The 24,464-nt window shown below is 45.4% G+C and overlaps 2 protein-coding genes across 18 annotated transcripts in view; one reads left to right on the top strand and one right to left on the bottom strand.

Annotated features, from left to right (window-relative positions):
* Positions 1–13,784, top strand: part of RUFY1 (RUN and FYVE domain containing 1) — a 59,959-nt gene extending 46,175 nt beyond the window's left edge. For 3 of the 7 annotated variants that reach the window (XM_036845398.1, XM_036845405.1, XM_036845403.1), the window contains 6 exons: positions 2,290–2,409; positions 3,096–3,225; positions 4,925–5,019; positions 8,055–8,103; positions 9,837–9,914; positions 11,016–11,692. In XM_036845398.1, coding sequence (XP_036701293.1) covers positions 2,290–2,409; positions 3,096–3,225; positions 4,925–5,019; positions 8,055–8,103; positions 9,837–9,914; positions 11,016–11,162 — 619 coding nt within the window. In that variant the 3' untranslated portion in view covers positions 11,163–11,692. Of the gene's footprint in view, positions 1–2,289; positions 2,410–3,095; positions 3,226–4,924; positions 5,020–8,054; positions 8,104–9,836; positions 9,915–11,015; positions 11,698–11,735 lie in introns of those variants that run through there. The other 4 variants (XM_036845399.1, XM_036845401.1, XM_036845404.1 and 1 more) reach the window with 4 other exon arrangements.
* Positions 13,364–22,514, bottom strand: HNRNPH1 (heterogeneous nuclear ribonucleoprotein H1). 11 transcript variants are annotated; one of them, XM_036845413.1, is made up of 14 exons: positions 22,434–22,513; positions 21,820–21,948; positions 20,365–20,520; positions 20,012–20,155; positions 18,385–18,523; positions 17,250–17,428; positions 17,099–17,170; positions 16,910–17,043; positions 16,629–16,764; positions 16,167–16,226; positions 16,016–16,075; positions 15,225–15,317; positions 14,714–14,763; positions 13,364–14,116 (listed from the first exon to the last, which is right to left on the bottom strand). In XM_036845413.1, exons 2-13 carry the CDS (start codon positions 21,914–21,916, stop codon positions 14,714–14,716), a joined length of 1,320 nt encoding a protein of 439 aa, XP_036701308.1. In that variant the 5' UTR covers positions 21,917–21,948; positions 22,434–22,513; the 3' UTR covers positions 13,364–14,116. The 11 variants fall into 11 exon arrangements, with proteins under 11 accessions (XP_036701308.1, XP_036701307.1, XP_036701301.1 ...); XM_036845412.1 differs by having other exon boundaries at positions 15,986–16,075; positions 16,910–17,022; XM_036845410.1 differs by having other exon boundaries at positions 13,366–14,116; positions 15,986–16,075; positions 22,434–22,514.
* Positions 22,515–24,464: the final 1,950 nt, after the last annotated feature.

The following is a 24,464-nucleotide window of genomic DNA, read 5'->3' as shown; positions in this document are numbered from 1 at the left end:
CCACAACTACTGAAGCCCACGCACCTAGAGCCCATGCTCTGCAACAAGAGAAGCTACCACGATGAGAAGCCCGCACACCACAACAAAGAGTAGCCCCCACTCACCGCAACTAGAGAAAGCCCGTGTGAAGCAACAAAGACCCAACGCAGCCATAAATAAATAAATACAATACAATACAATACCAAAAAAAAAAAATGGGCAGAAGACCTAAGTAAGCATGTCTCCAAAGAAGACATACAGTTGGCCAATAGGCACATGAAAAGATGCTCAACATGGCTAATTATTAGAGAAATGCAAATCGAAACTACAATGAAGTATTACCTCACACCGGTCAGAACGGCCATCATCAAAAGTCTACAAATAAATGCAGGAGCGGGTGTGAAGAAAAGAGAACCCTTGTACACTGTTGGTGGGAATATAAATTGGTGCAGCCACTATGGAAAACAATATGGTGGTTCCTTAAAAAACTAAAAATAGAGTTGCCATATGATCCAGCAGTCCCACTTCTGGGCATATATCCAGAAAAGATGAAAGCTCTAATTTCAAAAGATATGTGCACCCCAATGTTGATAGCAATACTACTATTTACAATAGCCGAGACATGGAAGCAACCTAAATGTCCATCAGTAGACGAATGGATAAAGAAGATGTGAGATACATATATACACACACACACACACACACACACACACACACACACACACACACACACACTGGAATATTACTCAGCAATAAAAAAGAATGAAATAATGCCATTTGCAGCAACATGGATGAACCTAGAGATTATCATACTAAGTGTGCGTGAGTCAGGAAAAGAAAGACAAATACATGATATCACTTACATGTGGAATCTAAAAATGATACAAATGAACTTATTTACAGCACAGAAACAGACTCACAGATTTAGAAAACAAACTTATGGTTACCAAAGGGGAAGGGGAGGAGGGATAAATTGGGAGTACGGAATTAACAGAGATACGCCACTATATATAAACTAGATAAACAACAGAGATTTACTGTGTAGCACAGGGAACTATACTCAATATCTTGTAATAACCTATAAGGGAAAAGAATTGGAAAAAAAAGAATATAGATGTATACATATATATGTATGGTATAACCAAATTACTGTACACCTGAAACTAACACAATATTGTAAATCAACAATACTTCAGTTAAAAAAAAAAAAAAAAAGATGTTCAGCATCATTAGCCATTAGGGAAGTGCATGTTAAAATCACAATGAGATGCCACTGCACACCTATTAGAACAGCTATTTTTTTTTTTTTTTTTTTTTTTATGGCTGTGTTGGGTCTTCGTTTCTGTGCAAGGGCTTTCTCTAGTTGCAGCAAGTGGGGGCCACTCTTAATCGCGGCGCGCAGGCCTCTCATTATCGCGGCCTCTTTTGTTGCGGAGCACAGGCTCCAGACGCGCAGGCTCAGTAATTGTGGCTCACGGGCCTAGTTGCTCCGCGGCATGTGGAATCTTCCCAGACCAGGGCTCGAACCCGTGTCCCCTGCATTGGCAGGCAGATTCTCAACCACTGCGCCACCAGGGAAGCCCGAGAACAGCTACATATTTTTTTAATGACAGTACCAGGTGCTGGAGAGGCTACAAAGCAACTGGAACACTCATACATTACCAGTGGGAATGCAGAATGGTACAACCACTTTGGAGAACAGTTTCTTAAAAAGCCAAACATACTCTTACCATATGATCCAATAATCCCACTCCTGGCTGTTTGCCCAAAAGAAATAAAAACTCATGTTCACACAAAAACCTGTACACAAATGCTTATAGCAGCTCTGTTCATAATTGCCAAAAACTAAAAGCAGCTCAGATATCTTTCATCAAATGAATGGATAAACTGGTACATCTATGCAATGAAATTCTACTCAGCCATAAAAAGGAATGACCACTGATACACACAAAAACTTGATTGATCGCAAAGATATGCTGAAAGAAGCCAGTCTCAAAAGGTTATATGAAGTATAATTTCATGTGTATGACATTAGGGGTGGAGAGAAGGTGTGACTCAGAGGAGCAGTGCCAAGGTGTTTTGTGGGGTGATGGAACTCTTCTGTATCACCTGGTAGAATGGATTGTGGTAATGGTTACATGAATTTATGCCTGTGCTAAAAAAACTCCAGGAGCTATTCACAAAAAGGAGTCAATTTCACCACATATTAATTTTTAAATGTAAAAGAAAGCCGGCAAGAATATGCAAAAATTATATGGTAAATGTGAGGATTGATCCTTTCCTTACAAAGATTTGGTTCATTTGGTCTAGGTTACAGCACTCAGAGAGGGCAAGGCAGGGGGCCGAGGAGCGGAGCCACAAGCTGCAGCAGGAGCTCGGCGGGAGGAGCAGCGCTTTGCAGCAGCAGCTCTCCCAGCTGCACGAGCAGTGGTAGGAGCCCTGGCGGCAGCAGGTGGCCGAGCGGTGCGGGAAGGACTGGGAAGGCCATCTCCCAACTGGGGCAGACAGTGTCCCAGTGTCCACTTCAGAGGTGGCCCCTGCAAGGCTAGGATTCAGATGAGAGAAGAGATGTCTATGCCCTGTTTCACGAATGAGAAAAACGATTGCAGGGGGTTCAGTATAGTCCCCAGGGCTACTCAGCTGGTGAGAAGGGCATCAGGATTTAGCTGCGGTTCACTTCCTACCCCTCTGTAGCTTTCTCTTTGCCCCCAACCCCCCAGTATCCTCCATTGTCAGCTGGCTCTGGGTTGGAAAAAGCAGGATAAATGTTGCAGAATAAATGTCTCTTTTCCTCAGGTCTCCATCTCAGTAGAGGGTTCTGTGTGTGTGACCCCAAGTGTTAGAGCTCTTTTCCTCCCTCTCCCTTCGCCTAACTGTCAAGTGTGTGCCTGTGCCTGCTTTCCATGACATGTTCCTGGTCTTTCCTGTGGAGGTGCAGATGGCCCTGCGGGAGAGGGAGCCTTATTTCCATGCTTCGTTGAAAGGTCTAGATGCTCACGTGGCAATTCAGATTCCTGTGAACCCCCCATTTCTTGAGTGGTGACCTGGGTTGTGGATTGTGGACCTCCATGAAAACCTCTCATTGAGACTAACTCAAGTTCATTTTGCGAAAACAGCTCAAGTCTAGAGAAAGAGCTGAAATCAGAAAAAGAGCAAAGACAGGCTCTTCAGCGAGAATTACAGCATGAGAAAGACACTTCCTCTCTACTCCGAGCAGAGCTACAGCAAGTAGAAGGATTAAAAAAGGTAAGGCAGACTGTCTTGGGGAGAAAAAGAGCCTCTGGCATCTCCAGAAACTCCTGCTCAGGAGCCTCCCGTTGGGCAAGTGAGCCACACGCACGACTCGTGAATCCGCAGCTGCAGGGCCAGTCCCCGCTGTGCGCCAGCCGGCTCCGGGCCTGGGACACTGTTCCCACATCTGCTCTAGGAGGAAAAGGCAAAGACGCATCATAATCCAGTGAGCAAACCAGAGAGACTCGGTAACGAGGACAGTGAAGAGAGTAAAACAGGAAAATGTCCCCACACTGGCGTGGCGGGTGGCCTGGGAAGAGAGTGACAGTTAAGCAGACAATTGAATGCTGAACAAGGGCCAGCCATGCAGAGCCACCAGGAAGTGTGAGGGTCTGTCGCAGCAAAGGAGCAGAAAGAAGGGCTGTGTGGCTGAGGTGTGATAGCAGAGGAAGGAGGGCTTGAACGGAGGCCTCAGGCGGCCTTCCTGCACCACACCTTCCCTGGAGGAGGATCCCTGCAGCGGGGGCAGTTCCCAGACCTAGATTTTGTCTTGTTGAGCACGGTAATGGGTACCGCCGCAATCTGAGAGAAAGGCCCTTTGATTTCCATTGGAAAGTACCTAGAGCCCCTCATGGGAGAGCCTGCTAGGCCCAGTGTGGGGATTGCTAGGGAGGGGAGAGCTTCCTCAAGAGCCACTCCAGCTCAGAGGTGGGAGGAGAGGACTTCTAGAAAGCTCTGCTGCATGATGGAACATGCCCCCTTTACTTCAGAATACTTTGATCTAAGATTTGAATTACACACACCCCTGCAAAAGAAACAAAATAATGTGTCTAACATCACTGGGAAGCCTCAGCATGCCCTTGTGAGCCTGTGTTAATAGGCTCTGGAGCACAGGGCCCAGGAGCGGCTAAGGGGGAACGGCCACCACTCAGGCCTAAGCCCTGCTGCTGCCCTGGGGTCAGCCCTGAAAACCCAAGTTACTTTTCTGGGTCTTCGTCTCTGCCCTTGCCAGCCTGTGTCCTCAAGGCGTGCTGGCCCCAGATTACAAATAGTCATCAGCATCATCCCCAGCGAGTTTCACTCCATGGCTCGGGGCCCCCGGAAGGGCTCGCCACTCTCGGGGCCATGAAAGAGATCCCAGATCTTGGCCTTCATCAGCCTTGCTCATTCATTCTCAGGAAGTTTTGACCAGCCCTTTCCGAAAAACAGTTTATTCCTAAACTAGCTTGCCCTGATGCAAATCTGTCTTTTCATAGAAACTCAGATAGACAAAGCCTTTTTTGCACTGTGAGGGTCTGTTTTGAACGTTTCTCGCCCCATGTCACTGTGTGCACTGCAGAGCCACTCCTGAAGCGCTCACCTTCCAGTTGCCCATTCTGGTGAAACATGAGGGAACCCATGAAATAACCCTGTCTTGAAGAAGGTTAATACAACAAAACTGTTTCTTGCTCTTGAAAAACATTGCAGGGACTTCCCTGGCGGTCCAGTGATTAAGACTTGGCGCTTCCACTGCAGGGGGCACAGGTTCGATCCCTGATCAGGGAACGAAGATCCTGCATGCCTTGTGGCGTGGCCAAAAAAAAAAAAAAAAACACAACAGAAAAAAAAAACGAAAAACATTGCAACCTGCTTGTCACTATTATTACTAAACCTTAAAAAAAAAAAAAAAAACGACTTTCAAGTCTGTGTCAAGCACCTGGTTTGTTCATTTTAGGAGCTGCGGGAGCTCCAGGATGAGAAGACAGAGTTACAGAAGGTTTGTGACGAGCAGGAACAAGCCCTCCAGGAAATGGGTCTGCACCTCAGCCAGTAAGAACCCCACTCCCTTTGTCTGCCGCCTCCATTAGGGCCACTAGGCCTCCCTCCCCCTGGAGAGTCACACCAGCCTGCCCACTGCATCACTCAAGCCCCAAACCTGTGTCCTCTTGTTAGAGGAGGGAAGACCAGTCGGGGAGGCCTGCCAGCTATTCAAGGGTGACCCCCACCACCAAACCCAGGAAGTCAGGCCCCAGGGACGCAGCACCGGTTTGGGTTAATTAATTCATCAAGAATATCCTTTGCTAGTGACTGGAACCCTCATGTTCACAAACTTAGTATCTGTGTCCCAAGGGAACAAGACGGGTGATGAGAGGGTTGTGTGTTTGGCTCCAGAGGGAGGACTATGGCTTGAGAATGTAAGCCTGCCACAGTGCAAGTATGGTGACCGCTGAACCTCTCTTGAGACTGGATACTCACATCTAGCAGAGTCTGTCTGTCTGTCTCCAATGGGTGATGCTGAAGGAGTGTAGACCCTGCTGGTTCTGTCTCCCCTTCGACTTGACAGCCGTCCTTCCTGGTGTGCCAGTCCTGCCAGGTTGCTCTGGACAGTCTGATAGGTCACACTGCAGACTGTGGAACTTGCCCGTTTGTGTGATGATTGCATTTTTAAACCCAGTGTGTAGCTTTTTCTCTTCAAGTCAGGACTCTTGGTTGCCGGTGACAGATATCCAACTCACACTGGCTTGCTTAACCAAAAAAAAATCATCAGGAATCAGTCTCTACCTCCAGCTCTGTCTGTCACTTACCTCACAGGTGGGTCTGGCCCCCACGGGGGCAGGGTGGCACCCAGCAGGGCTGTCCGTCAGAGAAGCGAAAGTTCCTCTTTCCCCATCACTCACACAGAGACCCCAGGTTGACTCACTGCTCCCACCTGAGTCCTGGTGCAGGCACAGTGAGCAGCACAACCCCGGGCTCAGGCCCAGTGCAGAAGACACTGTGACCAGAAAAGGTCCAGAGATGGGAACTAACGTGAGGATAAACCAGAAACACACTAAAGTAGTCCACACATGTGCACAACCTTAGGATTCTTCTGTCTGGAAAATTGGAAGGTTTCAAGCAGTGCTCTGGGCTGGCCCACAAAAGTATGAAGAAAAACAAGAAAGGAAAATGTTATGACTCTGGTGGGAATGTGGTCTTTTCAGTAGTTTGACGTGAAGATGCTGCCCATTCGCCATCCTCTCCCACTCACCATATCTTTCTAGATCAGCTCAGGGCTGCTGGTCCCTTGTGCTCTGAGGGCTGCCTGCCACCTCTCAGGCCGAGTGCCCTGTGCTGCTGCCCGCACCGTGGGGAGAGCTCCTGGAGAGCGGGCAAGGCCAGGAGTCAGCCCCACACTCAGAGCACAGGCCAGCTCTGAGGGCGTCCCTGAGACTAATGAGAACCAGATGTGGAGGCTGGCGTGGTGCTGGCTTCTTGGATTTGCAGTGGTGTTTAGACAGACGGATAGGGAGGTGTCCTCGGGGTGCCCTCCCCCCTTCTCAGGTGGCCAGCCCCACCTTTTCTCCTGCCTGTCCTCTTCATGTTGGACAGACAGCAAACAGAGTCAGAGACACACTCCTTCCTAGTAGGCCCCAGGCCTCAGAAAAGCGGACAGGCTCTGGTCTTGAAAACGCACCCCTGCACTTGGCAGCCTCCCAGCACTGCTGCCTGACCCAGCTTCAGAATGTCCTTCACAGCCGGGTTGTGTAGGTGTTGCCATGTCAGGGATACGTACCACGGCAAGGCTAGTGCTTTCTCCCCTCCTCCCTTCTTTTTGCAAGCCAACACCAGATGACAGAGAAGCCTGTTCTCAGATGCCTCCACCAACTACAGGCACAGCTGCCCAGTTTATCTCGGGAACATCTGGATTCTTTTCAAATTGTATTTCCCAGGAAAGTTCTTATATGTTGAGGCTGCCATCTTGACCTTGTCCATCCCAGGCAGCCTCTGGCCCTGTCAGCCCACTGGCCTATTTCTGCAGCCAGTCAGGGGACAGAAGGAGCACCTCCAAGCATTCCTGAAGGCCACAGGGTTTTTTCTTTTAAAGGCCTTGATGTTTGGTTTCCTAATCCTTCCCTAGAAGTCTAGCCTGTGTCTCAGAGGCCTGCCTCTCTGGCACTTAGATTAGGCTAATCCAGTGGCAGTTTAGGCTAATCTCAGCTTTTAAAAAAAGGCTTTGACAAATACACATGTTTCGTTTTATCTGGTTTAATTCTTCCAGTTTAGACAATGTTCAGTCCTGTCTTTTATGTGGAGAACTAAGGAATTATTCTTGCACTAACAAGAATGCAACAAGGGGACTTCCCTGGTGGCACAGTTGTTAGGACTCTCAATGCCGGGAGCCCGGGTTCGATCCCTGGTCAAGGAACTAGATCCAGTATGCATGCCGCAACTAAGAGTTCGCATGCCACAACTAAGGACCCCGCGAGCTGCAACTAAGGAGCCCACATGCTGCAACTAAGATCCGGTGCAACCAAATAAATAAATAAATATTTTAAAAAAGAATGGAACAAGAACAAACAATCATGCCCCCTGAGCCTGGCCATTCTAGACAGAGCAGGCAGCAGGAAAGGGGCTGGTGAGAGGCCTACAGATTCAGGTTCCTGCCATGGGGGAGCCCACGCCTGATACGGGAGCTCCCCCCTCCCCCACCCCGACTTAAAGCACATGTCACACTCAGGAATAGTTGCCCAGAGAAGCCAGAAACATGGGCTTTTATGAGATAATTCTCGATTTTTAAATGCTTGCAACTATTTCAAAGTCTTTTTAAATCCTTGCCAATTCAACAGTTTGTTCTTAGGCCAGATTCGGTCCGCAGGCTCAGCCTCAGACTGCGCCAGACATGAGCCAATACAGTGAGATGACTCTGGGATTATAAAAAGGTGGAAAGAAATAATTTTACAAGAACTCATGTTATCACACTCCCCCTCTTACAAGTCTTGTTGACTTCACAAAGCCAAAAAGTTTTTGTGGGTTTACTTCGAGTTTGAAAGCCCCTCTAGTGAGGCTATGAATCTCTCTCTTTCTCGCTCTCTTTTTTTTTTAAGGTCAAAGCTGAAGATGGAAGACATCAAAGAAGTAAATAAGGCACTGAAGGTACTGGATTATTAATGTTATTAACATAAGAATCACTACTCGTAGCTATTAGTCAGCTCGTGCTAATATCCTAGCGTGCTCTTAGGTTTTCTCACAAAAATCAGGTGAGAATGTGTGGTTGATTGGTGGTTATTGTCACTTATTTACAGATAAGAAAATGCTGCTCAGAGCCATGTAACTTGGCTGAGATGACGATGCTGCAAGTGGCAGGGCCCAAGCTGGAACCGAGGTCCTCTGGTTCTGGTTTCTCTGCTGTCAGCTGTAGTTTGACATTAGGCCTAGATCATAGGTGCCCTAATGAAGGAAATGAAAAGTGACAGAAAGAGATCCAGGTTTGTTTTTTTCTTTTAATAGTGAGAGTAAGACCTTTCCCTCCAGGTGAGGGGCCAGAGGCCACACTGGCCCACTAAAGTGCCCTGTGCTATTTCTGGGAACCACTTAAGCCCTGAGCTGGGCCAAGTTTCTGGACCATTTCGGGTAGGGCAGAGTGGCACACACAGCTTAAGGAGAGCAGGAACATGTGGTCCAGGTGACCTCGTGCAGTACCGAGCTGGCCTGCTGGGGCTGAGAGAGTGGAGAGGAGGGGGCAGGAGCTCCTAGCCTTCAGCCTCAGCTCTGCTGTGGCAGCACTGCAGAAACACCCTCTTCACAAGGCACCCTCCAGCATATGCTAGAGCAGAGATCCTAATGCCTCTGACTACCAGGGCACCTCAGGTCAGAAGCAGCAAATTGTCACAGCAACTAACAGCAGCCTGGACTTGTAGTTCACATCAGTTTGCTGTATCCTCCCTTGTAGACTGAAAGCTCCTTGGATGTCATTGCTGTGAGCTGTTTATCTTTGTATCCCCTGCACTGCACAGAAGTGTTTGCACAAAATGTCAGCTGACAGTGCCAGAGGGAGGATAAAAATCATAAAATGGGACTCTAGAGCTGCGTGGAACTAGTGGACTCAAGGTTGAAAGCCCTGGGTGCGGTGCTGCAGCTCCCAATCATAAGGTCTCTCTGTGTCATCAGGAAAGTGATGGCCAACAAAAGCCAAGGAGCCATGAAAGTACACAGGGCCCTTGACCCCTGACCACCTCAGTCCCTGAGGCTGAATAAATCGCATATCCTAGTTTTCCCTTAGAAAGACCTCCAAAAAGGCATCTCTCTAAGCCTCAATTGGCTCCTGGGCAGAATGGAGACATCTGCCTCCCACGATGCCCTGAGGACTGGGGGCTCAGCGTGTTGTGGAGAAGGGCTTCCTGTCTCCACAGCACGTTGCCTTCTGTCTCACGGTGGGGACTGTTGTCACGGATTTTCTAGTCTGGCTGACAGGGTTTGCCCTTCTTCCTCCTGCCAGTTCAGGAGGCACTTTGGATGATGTCTCAGCCAGGGTTGGAATTAACCAGATCCTGATTCTGGTTACCTCAGCCACAGGGCATTTATTGAAACGGGGTGGCTGAGTCTCAGGTTAACGGAAGGCTGGAGAATCTGGCTTGAGGACTGGGGGCAACCTGTAGAGAACAGGAACCAAGAGGGCAGGCAGGCTGCAGCACATGAGCTCCAACTGTGGTCAGGGTGGGGGACAGCCCCGTGAGGCCACTTCTAGTGGAGAAGAGGCAGTCCCGCAAAAGCAAACCAGGCGCTATTAGGAAGGGACAGTGGATGCTGGGTTGAAGGATGAACACAGCTAAAGGTTCATCGGGAGCCAAGCCGTAAAGTGGGATTCTGTGGTGTTCTTTCCTCCTCAGGGCCATACTTGGCTGAAAGACGATGAAGCCACGCACTGTAAGCAGTGTGAAAAGGAGTTCTCCATTTCCCGGAGAAAGGTATGTGGGGCTGCCCTCCACTCGCTCGCCCAGGGGCCGAGTTCGTGCCCTGCCTGGGCTCTCCTTCCTCTGGTTCTGGAAAAGGCCTGTGGGACTAGGCCCCCTGCATTGTGTTCATGCCCACTGGTCTGCTGGCCCATGCAGACCACCTTCCAGCCTGCCCCCTCTCAGGGACCCCAGCCAGTAAGTTACAGGCCTTGTCTCCATCACAGTCCTCTCAATGATTTGGGAGTTGGGGCTGCTTGTTTGCAGAAATGGTCTAAGTGTGTACATCAACTGAAAATTCTTTGGGAGCAATAGGACCAAAATCTAAGTTAGGCAAAAACAGAATCTATGGGGAACCTATGGGCAATAAGTCTCAGGACAGGCATCCAGGTGGCACCAAAAGGTAACTGGCAATCTGGGCAGGGCACTTGCGCCGGATGAATGCCTGTGTAGCCTGCCTTCAGGTTCCGGGAACAGAAGGTCTTGGGCCCAGCCTCTGGTCCAGGGTTGACAGGGCCTTTATTGACCAGTGGGGCAGGATATAGATCTCACACAAAATACAGAGCCTTTACTAAGGCTCCCCACACTGAATGGCCCAGTTCAAGGTCCATTGTCTAGCCTGACTGTGGGAGTGGGGGGGCAGTTGGCAGAAGTGATGTATAGAACCTGGAAGAACAGGGGACACACACGTCCTTGTCTTGGTGTCTGCCATGTGCCCAAGGTTCATGACAGCCCTGTTTACAAAAGCAAGATGCCCTTCTCAGGAGGGGCTGGCTAAAGAAACCTTGGGTCACCACCATGGAATGTAGCAATTGCAGAGAATGAACCCGGGCTCTTTAAGTAGCACAGACTACCAACTCAGTTAAGAGCTGTCAAGTCCAATAAAACACAAAGAAAAAGAACCTTAACTCACCCCTCCAAAACTCCATGGATTTTACAGGAACATAAATGTAGAAACGAGGTCTACAAGAACCCCTTCCAAATTGGTACACGCCTCACTGATACATGAGGGAGGGATTTTAAAGCATTAAACTTTTAAGGTTGATAAACTAGAGCGGGTGTGCAGACCCAGGCAGCTCAGCGTGTTCTGAGCGCGAGCTCTTTTCCATCCTCCAGCACCACTGCCGGAACTGTGGCCACATCTTCTGCAACACGTGCTCCAGTAATGAGCTGGCCCTGCCCTCCTACCCCAAGCCAGTACGTGTGTGCGACAGCTGCCACACCCTGCTCCTTCAGCGCTGCTCCTCCTCCACAGGCTCCTAAGGTGGGGGCATCAGCAGGGCCTGCTTTCTGGACCAGTTGCCAGCCTGTCTTCATGGGCGTGGGCGGCCTCAGAGCAGTGCCAAACACTTTCGGTCTCGAGGTGGCCAGGGGCTTGGGAGGTTAGTTTCCCAGGAGAACAAGATCCTCGCCTGGGCTGCTGACACTCTGGAACACAGCACGTGGGACCAGAAGCTGCGCTCCTCTCATTTCCAAATTGTATGGATTCAGCTCCTCTGGATTGAAATTCTTCTCCCTTGACACCACTGGCTTTGGTTCAGATATAACTTCATGATTTTGCTATTGTCATTTTTCAGTTTCCAAAGAATTAACCTATTTTGCAGCAGACCCACTAGTGTAGCGAGTAGTCAATTCCCTTCCCTCCCCGCCACCCCAGCATGCCTTCCCTGCTTCACAGTCAAGAAATCTGCTATTTCACACCCTTGTGAATATCCATCATTAGCCCTGCAATAAAATCATTTATTTTTCATAGTCAAGAAATTTGCTGTTTCACACTCTTGTGAATACCCATCACTAGCCTTGCAATAAAATCATTTATTTTTCATTCTGGTGCAGAAAATGAAGGAGCTGTGTCAGCTTCACAGGATGCCCCGAGCAACCCCCATTTCAGGACTAGAGGCCCTTGGTGAGGGCGGCTGCATTCAAGGTGAAGACCTGAGCCTGCTGTGTCCTGGGGTGCAGGCTGCTCTGCCCAGTTGAGCCAAAGACAAGTTGGGCTGTTAAGTCCAACAAGCACAGAGAAAGTACCTGTCACCAAAGCCCAAAAGTTGTTCCCTTATATGTTTGGGTTGGCCAGAAAGTTCACTCGGGTTTTTCCTAACATCTTAAAGAAAAACACGAATCTGTATGGCCAGCCTCCAAAACTGTGTGCCCAGCTCCAAAGCTGCATTCATTCCAAACTGCAGATTTCCACAAGGTTCCAAATAACCACAATGTTTCTAGAGTTCTTTCAAGTTTCTAATTCTAGTCCCTTTTCTTCCTCCAATAAGGCATGGTTTTCAAAAACTAGAGGACCAGGGGAAGGAACCCTCCTTGTGTCCAATTCCCCAGACATGGAGTAACTCAGTAAGATCTCAGGGGCAGCAGCTGAACACCAGTGTTCAACAGTGCCTCCCCAGAAAATTATCAAGTACAACACTTCGGTATCCCCAACCCAACTGAAGGTATGCACCCAGCCTTCAGAGAGCGTGTGGCAGGGCAGGCGGACTGCAGGGCCCTTCGTGCATACCTTCCACAATGCTGCCATCTACAGTCTGTAAATTAACGACTATCATTCCAAGCAGTTTTTCAGAGTATACTCACCATACTCACCTCACCCAAGAGGAAACCTTCAGCAGTCACAGCAAGTAAAAATGTACACATGTGGCTTCAAACAGCACAAGCCTATATTCACAGCTCCGATTCTTAATTCTAACCTCAATACAGCGAACTTTTTCTATTAGAGGGATGATGAATGAGTGGCAATTCCCAAACTAGTGTTAAGTATCTGAAGGGAAACCTAGAACTACACTTGTAAGAACTGCTTACTACTTTCCTAGCAAATGTCTGAGTTCTCACCTACGATAATGGTTTCAATTACTGATTTAAACGAATCATTTGTTCTCCTAAAGTACAACTTGGTATTCTACTTCAGAAGCTTTGTAAATAAATGGAATAATGTCACTCTTAAGTAGACTTGATCTTGAGGAATGAGGCAAAAATAAAGGTTGAAACCTCAATGTGAAAGTCCTCTATGAGCTAGCTCCTTCTAGAAGATACCCCATATAAGCAAAATTCGAAAGATGCCACCAGACTAGGAAGGGCAGCTCTAGTCAGCCACCCCTTGCCTCTGGCACTTCCTCAGCCATGCTCAAAGACTTCCATGGACATGCACAGCATGCAGTCAGGAGACTTCTGCCTCCCCCTTGGCTTTGTGCAAGTGCTTAGCAAGTCAAAGGCAATTCAGATCAGATCCTGTGCAGCCAGGCCAGACATACAAGTCCTTCCACAGGGCCCCAGAGCTACATTTACCTTCAGTTGCACTGGAGGGAAGAGAGATCTGAAGACATCTACAAAACGGCCACAACTGCCGAGCCTGTCTGCCACAGCCAGAGACGTGGGCCACTGTTCACCTACGCCCCAGGCAGGAATAGATCACCAAGAAACAGTCCACATGACACTGAAGCACAGACAAGACAAAGTGCAGTTTTTAAAAGGAAGATTTATTCAACAAGTTTCACTTAGCGCAATACACCTAAAAGGAAAATCACAATACAATGAAAAGATTTAAATCAAGGCCTCAGAATTTCATACGAACACCAAGACCAAAATCCTAAAGTACTGGTATTGCGTCTCAAATTTTCCCCATTAACTTAAAAAAAAAGCTTAAACTTACGTGCCATAGAGGTTATTAAATGAAACTAGAATTAACAAACATGCCAAATGTTTCACTTTTAATTGTAGACACAGCTATATTGAGTTTTACAAAAAAGCATGTCTTTCAACAATGCATCCAACAGTGTTCAATGTAATGTGGTGTAAGCAACATTTAACATAATTCAACTGCTTTAACCTAAATACACCTACTGCTTAAGTACATCCTACAATATAACTAATGTGAGAAAAGCTGAAAATTATTTAACAGTAATAGATTACTCAACCTAGTTACATCCTAAATGAATGTTTGTGTTCAAAAATACTGAACCTTAAGTCTTTAAAACAATCCTGATTTCCACTTAGAGTAAGCATAAATCACAAGCTTGTATTGCAAAACTGTTAAAACTTAAGTTTTGTTTTTCTTTTAAAAAATGTTGACCAAGAGTCAGTGATCAGGATCAATTACATTCCCCATCCACCACTCATACTGGACATGCTAGACATCCCTCCCATTCCGTTCACTCCCATAGATGCTCGGCTTCCACTACTGTAGTAGCTGCTGTTCACTGCTCCTTGGCTGCCTGCAAAGAGATCAATTTGACAAGTCAGGGTAAGTATCAGATTATCAGTCAACTAAAATATAGCATTCCAAGAAAAAGTTTAAAAAGTATACGAGTACAAATGGCTGCTGTCCAAGTGGCGAGAAGCATGTTTGGGAAAAGGGACTCCCGACGCCAAACAAGTCTCAATTAACCCCTTTTCTCTGCAGTACCAACTTGCCAGACTCTTGTGCTACCATTTAATTGGATGCTTCAGGATCAACGTGGAAAATTAAGTTTAAAGGAAAACTAGTGTTTTTCAAAAATTGCAAAATTACTTCATGTTGTTTTTAAAGCTAAACAAAGCATTTTAAAAAAAAAATTTACCATAAACATTCACAATGTGTCCATCGAATGGCATGTATGAATAGGGAGCACAGGGGCAATCTCTTGCTTTTCCTATTCATGGCGGGCAGGAAGTGAGACGACGAAGTTGGACTAAAGGCAACTCACTGTGCCCAAAATGGCAGCCTCCATGGAGTTAAATCAGAGCCATTGACTGCTATAGAAAGTGTTACTACAACATATCAGTATTTGCTATTGGGAATTTTAAATTATACTTTTTGAGAAAATATTTACCTATGCAATGTTTGATTGAAAATCACTGGAGTTTTCCTGTAAAACTTGGTCTGCAAAAGGATTTTGTAGGGTAAGACTATAATACCAAAATCACCATTCTTTAGACCAATTGAAAAAATTAATTAATAAAACCAATCCTAGGTTAACTGACTAGTAAATACGGTCCTAAACCCAACCACCATTCTATTATTTAAAATTCTCCCTCCATCTAAAATGGATTTATTGCTAACAAAAAGACAGAAAAAGTGAACAATTTTATTTAATGTTTTAACAAATGGAGGCAGATGTTTTCTGGCTCGACATTATTCAAAGTTGCAATAATGACTATTTTGAATTCATACAATACTTCCCCCTCCCAATGATTGATTCTGAAAGTTAAGCTATTTGAACAGTTATATTAGGATCAAGAGCATACATTTAATAACCCAATTTCACCATAAAGGAGCCTGAATATTCCCAACTAAAGAAACCTGCCTGAAACTTATTCAAGTATATAAAAAAACACACTTACCATATCCACTCATGCTGCTCTGGCCACCATAGCCGCCTCCATAACCACCACTCAGCTGCTGGCTGGCTGGGCCGCCATAACTGGACTGGTTTGCTGTTAAGTTAAGAGAACATTAGAACCTTGTTCCTTATGTAATGTGGTACCTGGTGGTACCGGGCTTGTAATTCTAAATCTATTATTTTCCAGTCTTGATCTTACATCACTATATATAACCCTCTGTGCCTCCTTCTGCCTATTGTCTATGACCAGACTACCTTTCTATCCATCATTTGAGCTAGTCAAACAGTTATAAACCACAAGGCCAACAGCATACACATCAGCAGTACTGAATCCACGTTTCCGTAAGTAGAGGCATTTTGACAAGACCTTATGAAAATGCTTAACTGGATTTAGTGGGACTTTCCCCCATAATTCGATATATTAAGGGTAGGTCAATACACAGGTATCACTAAACACCTGATTATGCCCCAAAATTTATTTTGATCCTGTGCTTTTTGCTAAATATTACTTTAGATTTATACCTCATATACAATTCAACTAGTTTCTTTCTGTAGTCCCCTCCCCCAAAAGTACTTCAAACTAATTTGTTATCTAACAGTTTTATTTAACTCACAAGGATTTAAGGCACATATACTATTCAAATCAAAACTTTTCTTTGCCTAAATTATGCTAAACTCCTTACATATAAATTAACTTAACTTATATAATTGACTTATATAGATATAAATGTTTTGGTTTTTAAAAAAACTAACGATATTTACACAAGCCCATGCCTCCCATCATTTGGCTACCATAAGCACCACCGCTTGCTCCTGCTGTAGAATTCAAGAAGAGTTCTACATATCTGTGTTCTGAAATGAGAGAAAAGGCATACAAGGTTAGCTTAAAAAAAGACACTAAAGTGATATTTACACAAACCCATGCCTCCTAGCATTTGGCTACCGTAAGCACCACCGCTTGCTCCTGCTGTAGAATTCAAGAAGAGTTCTACATATCTGTGTTCTGAAATGAGAAAAAAAAGTTGAAAATGTTTGTTGGTGAAATAAAAGGATAAGCACTTTTAGTTCTTTTAAGTAGATCTGTGAACTATAAATACTTTTAGTAAAAAAAAAAAATTCTAGCTGCTTCTTTCAGCTGATTTACTTCATGCAAGTTTCAAAAAGCAATCTTAAACATTCATGTAAATTGCTTTAAGTTTGTCAATTAAGCATATACCTTAGTCAGTGTTCTTATCACAAATTTTTTTTAATCATACTAACTTTAAAAATCCACGCACTTTTTAAACATCCCATAGAACCCTATTATTGAATTACAGATTTTTCTCATCCTTACTATTCCTTTATCATAATCATTAGTCACACAACTACCTATAAAGAGGCCTGAAGATCCTTAAATCACACTTACGCATATTTGCTTTGTCTTTTGACATAGCTGCCACAGCATCTTCATGAGTTGCGAACTCGACATCTGCTTCACCAGTTACTCTGCCATCGGGACCAATTTCAATATGTACTCTCACAGGGTTGAGTGGTGAAAAAAACTAAATATAAGGTATTTCAGAGAATCAAGTCAAATACTGTTACAGAAAACAAAATTTTAACATGCTGCTTCACTTAAGTAGAATAAGAACCATGTTTTTACTGTTATACTGAAATATACAACTTATGAATTTATCCTACACTTACATTATAAATGTCGTTCTCAGTAGCTCTGTAAGGTAATCCCCGCATGTGTACACAGTGTCCTGTTGTGCTCTGGAAAGTAGAGCCACCATCCCCGTATCTGTGATCTGACATTCCTGAAAAACAATAATTGAGGTCTAGATGAACAAGAGTTAAGTATCCCTCAGATGAGAAATTCAATTCTTACCTTACCTCTTCCAAATCTATCTGACCCAAATCCATAGCCATCATTATAGCCATTATAATCATCATAGCCTCCATAACCTGAAAGGCAAGAAGTACAATCACTAAATGAAAAGTCACATAAAGAACAGACCTTGTGACACCTGCGCAATACACATACCTCCACCATAAGCACCACGCCTCATCCTTTCAAAGCCAGCTCCTCTTCCAATGCTGTTATACCCTCTGCCAGCCCCAGGTCTGTCATAGGGACCTGGCCGCTGCATGGCCATAAGTTTTCGTGGTGGATCATAGTGAGTTCTAACTTCAGCTCGACTGCTCTTAAAGATTTCGATATACCTAAAGCATTGTTCATGAGGAAAGGGAGTGGGGAAGGGAGAGAAAACATTAGTTCATTTCATACAGGTATTCAGTTACACAAGAAAACAATGTAGTCATAGCCATGAAACTGACTAATATTTAAAGCCAGATTTCTTATATTTGTATAGGCAATGACCAGAAATTCACTCAATTTTAAGATTTAATGTAAACTTTATAGAAAAAAAATTCACTCCTCTAAGGCAGAGAGCCCAACCTTAGGGGTAGAGAGGAGTACTGTAAATAAATGTCTTAGGAGGGAAAGAATTCCACTCAACTTTCAACATTTCATGTCTTAATAAATCCATTGGCATCATGTATAGCAAGTGAGCTAAAAAGCCAGTCTCCACCAACAGTCTAGCCCACACTACACATTTCCTTCTGCCAATAAATACCCCAGCCTATGCTTTTAGTAGGAATCAGCATAGGTAAGCGCATGCTTCAATGAAAAATAGTCACAAGCAAAGAGAATAAAACCTTTTGTGACAATTTCTTGAAAGCTATGCTTATTAATACATATGCAGAAAACATTTATACAGCAAGAAAGTTTGTTGCATTTCAACTTTAAAAACAAGATCAGAAAGTATCACATTTTCTTATGGTAATATTAATTTACTAGGTGGAATTATTACAGCTAAAGCCAGGTTTGCATTAACATTTTTAAAACCATAGTCTCTCAACTCCAGTGACTGGGCTTAATGAGGAATCCTACAAAATTGTAAAGCAGACCAAATTAACTGGGGACAATTTCAAAACCTAAAATTTAATCTGAAAGCACTATGGGACTTTGACATAGGAAAAGTTTGAAAACTGTGGCAAAACATCAAATAATTGGGACTAGGAATCAGATTTTCTTCCTTGATTCTAAGCAGAGAGAATATGGATTTAATTGTTTACCATAAGAAAAGTGACAAATCCAACCAACCATCCATCCCCACCTGTGCCCTATTCTTTCCTTGTGTTTCTTTAGAGCCTTTTCAGCTATTTCCTGTGAAGCAAACTGCACGAAGGCCTCCCCCGTACTCCTCCCCTGGAAGTCCACCGGCAATGTTATCCCATTTGGCACGATTTCCAACCCTTCAACCCAAGGACAAATAACCCCAGTAGGGGGGCAATATTAACATCACAAGCCCAGAAATGATTCTTCTTATAGCTTTAAATACACCAGAATTTTAACTTTAGGTGAACGGTATGCTTTCAACAAGTACTCTTTAAAAATTCATTGCAGTAATATGAAGTTCCATTATAACAAACTATTAACTCAATTCTTAACACACCCCATGACATGGTATGTAAGAAAAAACTTGCTGAACACAGGATGCATTAAGAATTCAACAATTAAGAACACTTATTTATCTATGCAACTTAATGTTGAAAATTATACAAGAATTTAACAAATTTTCAAGCATTAAAGACAACAGTTTTACTAAATTCAAGATACACCTTTTACCTCATTTCATATTGCAATGTTTTAAAGTTAGTGGAACTTCAGTTTTAAGAAATTACATATTTAAACATTTAATATACAAATTGAAACATTGTTTAGTCATATAATTGACAAACATACAATCTAAGCTTTCAACAAACAACTGATCTAACACAGCACAATCATGCACTCTTATGCTCTAATAGTAGTAAGATTCACTTCTGGAAATTCCGTCTATGAAAAATCCTTTCCGTGGAAACATTCCCAAGCTTACAAAAAGGACTTAAAGCACTTTCCTAGAAGATATGAAATTATGTTCATATTTAACGATGTTGACAGATAGCATTCAATTCTCACCAATTTAGACAAAAACAATAAAAACAGACTTGATTGCAAAAATTCTGGCAAAATATTAGGACTTGATATGTATCTAGTTAAGTCAAGATTTTAACACATACTACACTAAACCATGAAAGGATTTCTTGTTAATTCCAGTTTATCACAACATGAATATTAAGCAACAGTATTTAAAATATATACTCTAACATTCTGCTAAACATTCAAATACTTTAGGCCCAAAACAATTTCAAAACACTTTCTGTACTTCAGATACTAAGACTACATTCAACCTACACTTATATTAGATTGACTTTCAGTAAGTTTAATTCCCTGGCTAAACCAATTGTTTCCGTAAGTTTTTTTTTTGTATAAACAGAATGAGATGATTAGAGAATTTCTGGTCCCATGACCCAGTGTCTCTTACAATATAGACACTTGCCATAAATTATAACAACCTAACATATTAATCTAATGTTAAGGGATCTTACCTTTAACTTGAAGTACTTAGCTGTACAGCAATGTGAGGAAAGTAGTTAAGTTGTTGAGGACAATCCTCAAAGATCTACTCTGAACTACAATACTAAATATAGGCAGTTAGCATTTTGGAAGTACTTAATTAATCCACCTTTAAGATGGGCTTAAATTATTTGAAGGTCTCCAGGAAGAAGAAAACATTAATTCATCTGCATATACTCACAACCTGTTTAAATATCTAAGCTACTCAACTTAAGGTCTATTCAATCACATGTTGCCAGAGGCTAGCCAGAACTCACTGCTCAGCAACAAACAGGACTACATACCTGAGAAGAACTGAACAATTTCTTCCTTGCTACATCCAAAGGGGAGTCCTCTAAGCCGTACAAAGCCATCATTGGCCGTGTCAGGACTATTTGGACCAGTATGCTTCAACACCCAATCCATTTCAACGTTGTTTGACTTGAATACTGAAAGAGGTGCTTAGAATTAGTCAACTTTGGAAAGTTAGAAAACCAAGTTCAGACTTCCTGGGTCTTTAGATAATCTAGGTAGAGCTGCCATAAACTCTTAGATGACCATTTCCATGCGGTCAAATACCTAAAATTCAGAAGGGGTAAGATAGATTTCTATTTGTTTAATGTTTTATTTACTGTTACTAGGGCAATGTAAATCAAACCTTCAACATATCTGTGTCCCATAGTTTCTCTGTCTTTTTTCAGGGCCAATTTGACTTCATCTTCTGATTCAAGTTCAACAAAAGCCTCGCCACTCGGTCTGCCTTCTCTGGTGTAGATGAAACGAATACCTTGAGCCCCATTTTGAATTTTGCAGTCTGGAAAGAAAACAACCGTTAATACAGAATTTAAAACTAAAAACCACCTCTGGGTGATGAAATGCCTATACACAACCCCACTACAAAGCAGACATTTGCAAAGCCTAAAATGAGCAAGGTATTACTAACTCCTAGGGTGTCTCTTTCAGTAATTAAGCAGTTTTCCTCTCATGACCAAACTTTCTTATTCCCTAGATATATTCCCAATCCATCAAGAAAATCCAGTATTCAAAGCACTTTCTTAATGAAATTATCTCCAAGTCCTCACTATTCAAGTGTCCATTAATCATCCTTTTTATAACTCCTCAGTAAACTTTTAAGTCTGGACCTTGTGATTTTATGGCATTTTCTGAATAAATGTAGTTTGGAGTTTTGATTTGGGGTATCTGACAGTTTTACCTTACTAGCAGCAACATTACAATTTCTTGCTCGAATCCGAATTGCAGGGCCAATACTCACCTGAAAGGGGATCAATGTTACCAAGCTAAAATGCTCCAAGTTGCACAGCTGAAGCCAAACCCAGTCTTGCCCACTGCAAGGTGGCTTCCAGTGTACTTGGTTCTTGTTTTACAGGTCGTTTTCCGTTACACACGCTAAATTCAGATAGTAAGTCAATACTACAAATATCCTTCCAAAACCTGTAAATTTCTCCCAAATGTATCTTTCAATCTAATCTTACACTAATAATGAGAACAAGAACATTTGGCAGACATTATTCAGGAAACCTACATACTGGGGAAAAAACTACATAGGCAAGAAAACTTTCCTGGGCTTCAGTGTCCTCAACTGTAAAGTGAGCCAGATCAAGAACTATGAGAAATAACTCTTCAGTTACAAAATCTTGATGAGGGAAATTGTCTGAAATTAAGAGATGACATTTTATCTTTCCAAAGTAGAATGCCCCTTTTCAAATAAACGCCAAAACTGGAAAGGTGTTATTATATTTGTTCAGCTGCTGGGCAAAGTTCTCAAGATTGAAGGGGAAATCCCATCTTTCCCCATTTATCCTTTCTAAAAGACATCCACAGAATGACTAGTACTTAAAGTAAAAAAAAAAAAAAAAATCCGCCAGAGGGGCCGCATTCCCCCAAGAGGGCCGGGCGGGCGGGGCTTTCGCAATTTCCATTGCGTAACAGCGGCCGGCCAGGCGCGAGCAGGACAGCGGGAACCGCTGCCGCCCGCGCCCCACCAGGGGGCGCCCTGGGCTCGGCCCCCCCCTACCCCCCACCCCGCCGCCGCCGCCGCCTCCCCGCCCGCCCTGAAGCCCGGGCTGAACTCCCGCCTCCGCTTCAGACTCACCAGAAAAAAACCGCTGCACTTCGTCGGCCGAACAAGACCAAGGCAAGCCCCGGACCTTCACCACGAATCCCTCCCCGCCTTCGGTGCCCAACATCATCGTCTCTTACGGGGTCCTGGCGTCGAAACAGCCTGCAAGACGAAGATGAGGATCAGACCTAAGAAATGTTAAAATTAATCAGCCCTCCAATCTCGAAACGCCCTGCCGGCCCGCGGCGCCTCCGTATAGGTCGAGCCCGTGCGGACGTTCCGACCCAGACGACTCCAACACCGAACGCCCAGTTGGCCAGCGGCCGGGTCCCCGAAGCCGCTCTGCGCACCAGGTACCAGTGCCCCAAGCCGAGGGGGCACCCGGCCTAGCGCCAGCGTGGAGGCAAGGAAATGGCGGCGACCGCTTCCGCTCCGCCTCCTCAGACATCTCACACAATAGAGTCGGCGCGGCCTGCAGGCCTCAGCGGCCCTGCCACGACTCGGCGAACCATTCCTGGTGTCTAACGGCAGCCCGCACCTTGCTAAAGCCCCCGCAGCCTCTACAGAGACCTTGGGACAAGCAATCCTCGCAAAACTAGCATCGTCGGGGGCCGCTAGGTGGTAAATACGGAACACCAAACACTCACCTGCAAACACAACTTCGGCGCGGCTGCGAAGAAATGGCTAGCAGGCGCCTGCGCAACCTAAATAAGGCCCTTTGAACAAGCTCTGCGCACGCGCAGCTAGGTGCCCGCACCGCCCCCTTGCGTCACACAGAGCTCGGGCGCATGCGTAATATTATGAGCCGGCCCACCTCCCGCCAGTAAATTACTAGACGCATGCGTATTTGGGTCAGCCCCGCCCACCTCCTTAAACCCGCCGGGCTTTTTTGCGCCTGCGCCTTGCCGCGATTATTCGAGCCTTAGCGGTTTGAGTTCCACGCGCATGCGTCTTCCTTCAAACCGTTCGCTCGACTTACCCGCTAGAAGGGGGAGGGGTATGGCGGCAATTAGTTCTCTACAGGAACCGTACCGGGCTCTGGGTTGTGATGAGGTGTCCCTAGCCTATTATCCGCAGTCCTAGCTGACCTGAAAGTACAAGCGCTCCCCTCCCTCGCGCCGCCTATACTCCTTTTCTCCCTAGATCCACCCCGTGACAAACTGGGGGCTGCGGGACTGCATACTTCCTGCACCCGAAGCCACCCCCGCGGCGCCGGGAGCATGTCCAAGTCCTTCGTGCCGCCACTGCCCCTTACCTGCCGCCGTTGGGCCTGGGGCCCGGAACCCAGTCCCGTACCCCGCTTTTGCCCTAACGAACTCCCACCCTGCGACCCCCGCTGCCTCGCCCCGGGGTCGGCCGGCTGGGTGCTCGCACGAGAGGGGGGCGCCGGATGCGCGTCCCGTCGCGCCTCGTGAGCGCAGGGTGAGCCGCCGGTGCACGACGGACTTCGCTCTCCCGAGCAGGTTCCCCCTTAATTCTCCCAAAGCTAAGTAGATACCGTTATGTCCATTCCCCAGGTGGAGGCGTTCAGTTCGGCGAGACTCCAGGGTCACCCCATGTGCGCATATGGCCCGAGACTAGTGATGTTCGTGATTTCCGGCAGCACTGCGGAAACTGGGACCATTCCCGTAGCCTTCCAGTCCTCCCCTTGTGTGATGCCGGCTGTCCTCCCCACCTCGGCCACATGCAATAAACACAGGGGTACCACAGCGAAGGCCTCTCTGAGTGCCACCACGGGAAGATGCAAGTAAAGCACGTTTTCGCCCCTACAATGGTCTGGAGGTCGTATCCGGTTTTAACAGGTTTGAGAAAACTGGAGAGGACATCAATGGAACAGGGAGAAGATGACCCAAGATAAGGTCCCAGAGGTAGGCGAGGCCCGATCCTGAAAGGCCATTTAGGCCTTGGCAAGGGTGATAACTCCAAGCACACGAGAAGGCTTTGGCAGGTCTTCAGCAGGGCGCAATAGGACCTGTTTGAAAAGGAAAACTCTGTTGCTGGGTGTGAAGGGGACTCAGACGGGTCAAGCATGGTGAATGATGCTCCTTGCTCTCAATTGCAAAAAGAGCTAGAGGAAATAGAGGGCATTTCGGCTGAAGTCACCAAGATGTGGGATTCCCAAGTCTTCCAGATTGAAGGTCTATCTCTGAGTGATTCAAAAGCAAGAACAGTTTTTGCTCTTGGGTGCTATCTCTCCAGGACATCACTAGGATATCTCTCAAGGTTTCTTAATAGGTTACAGCATTTGAGAGCTCTGGTCTAATTAAATGACTTAAGAAGGGAGTTCCCTGGCGGTCCAGTGGTTGGGACGCCACGCAGAGGGCCTGTTCAGGGAACTAGGATTCTGGAAACCGCAGGGCAAGGGCAAAAAAAAAAATGACCTAAGAACACTAGTTTCTGATTAGATGAGGGAAAAGCCCTGATCCCCTTGGTAGTGCATTATAAAATCATGTTTTCGGGAATTCCCTTGTAGTCCAGTGGTTAGGACTTGGCACTTTTGCTGCCGTGGCCTGGGTTGAATCCCTGGTCCTGGAACTAAGATCCCGCAAGCTGCGCGGCCAAAAAAAACCCTAAAAAGATACACAGTATATCATGTTTTCGCCTTTTAACAACACGGCTACACTTCTAAGATTTGTTTGTTTGTTTTTTGGCAGCCTGGCTCGCGGGATCTTAGTTCC

The sequence above is a fragment of the Balaenoptera musculus genome, chromosome 3, assembly GCF_009873245.2.
Source record: "Balaenoptera musculus isolate JJ_BM4_2016_0621 chromosome 3, mBalMus1.pri.v3, whole genome shotgun sequence".
In the NCBI taxonomy this organism is placed as follows: domain Eukaryota; kingdom Metazoa; phylum Chordata; class Mammalia; order Artiodactyla; family Balaenopteridae; genus Balaenoptera; species Balaenoptera musculus.
The sequence above is the reverse complement of the archived record's forward strand: the minus strand, read 5'-3'. Positions and strand labels throughout refer to the sequence as shown.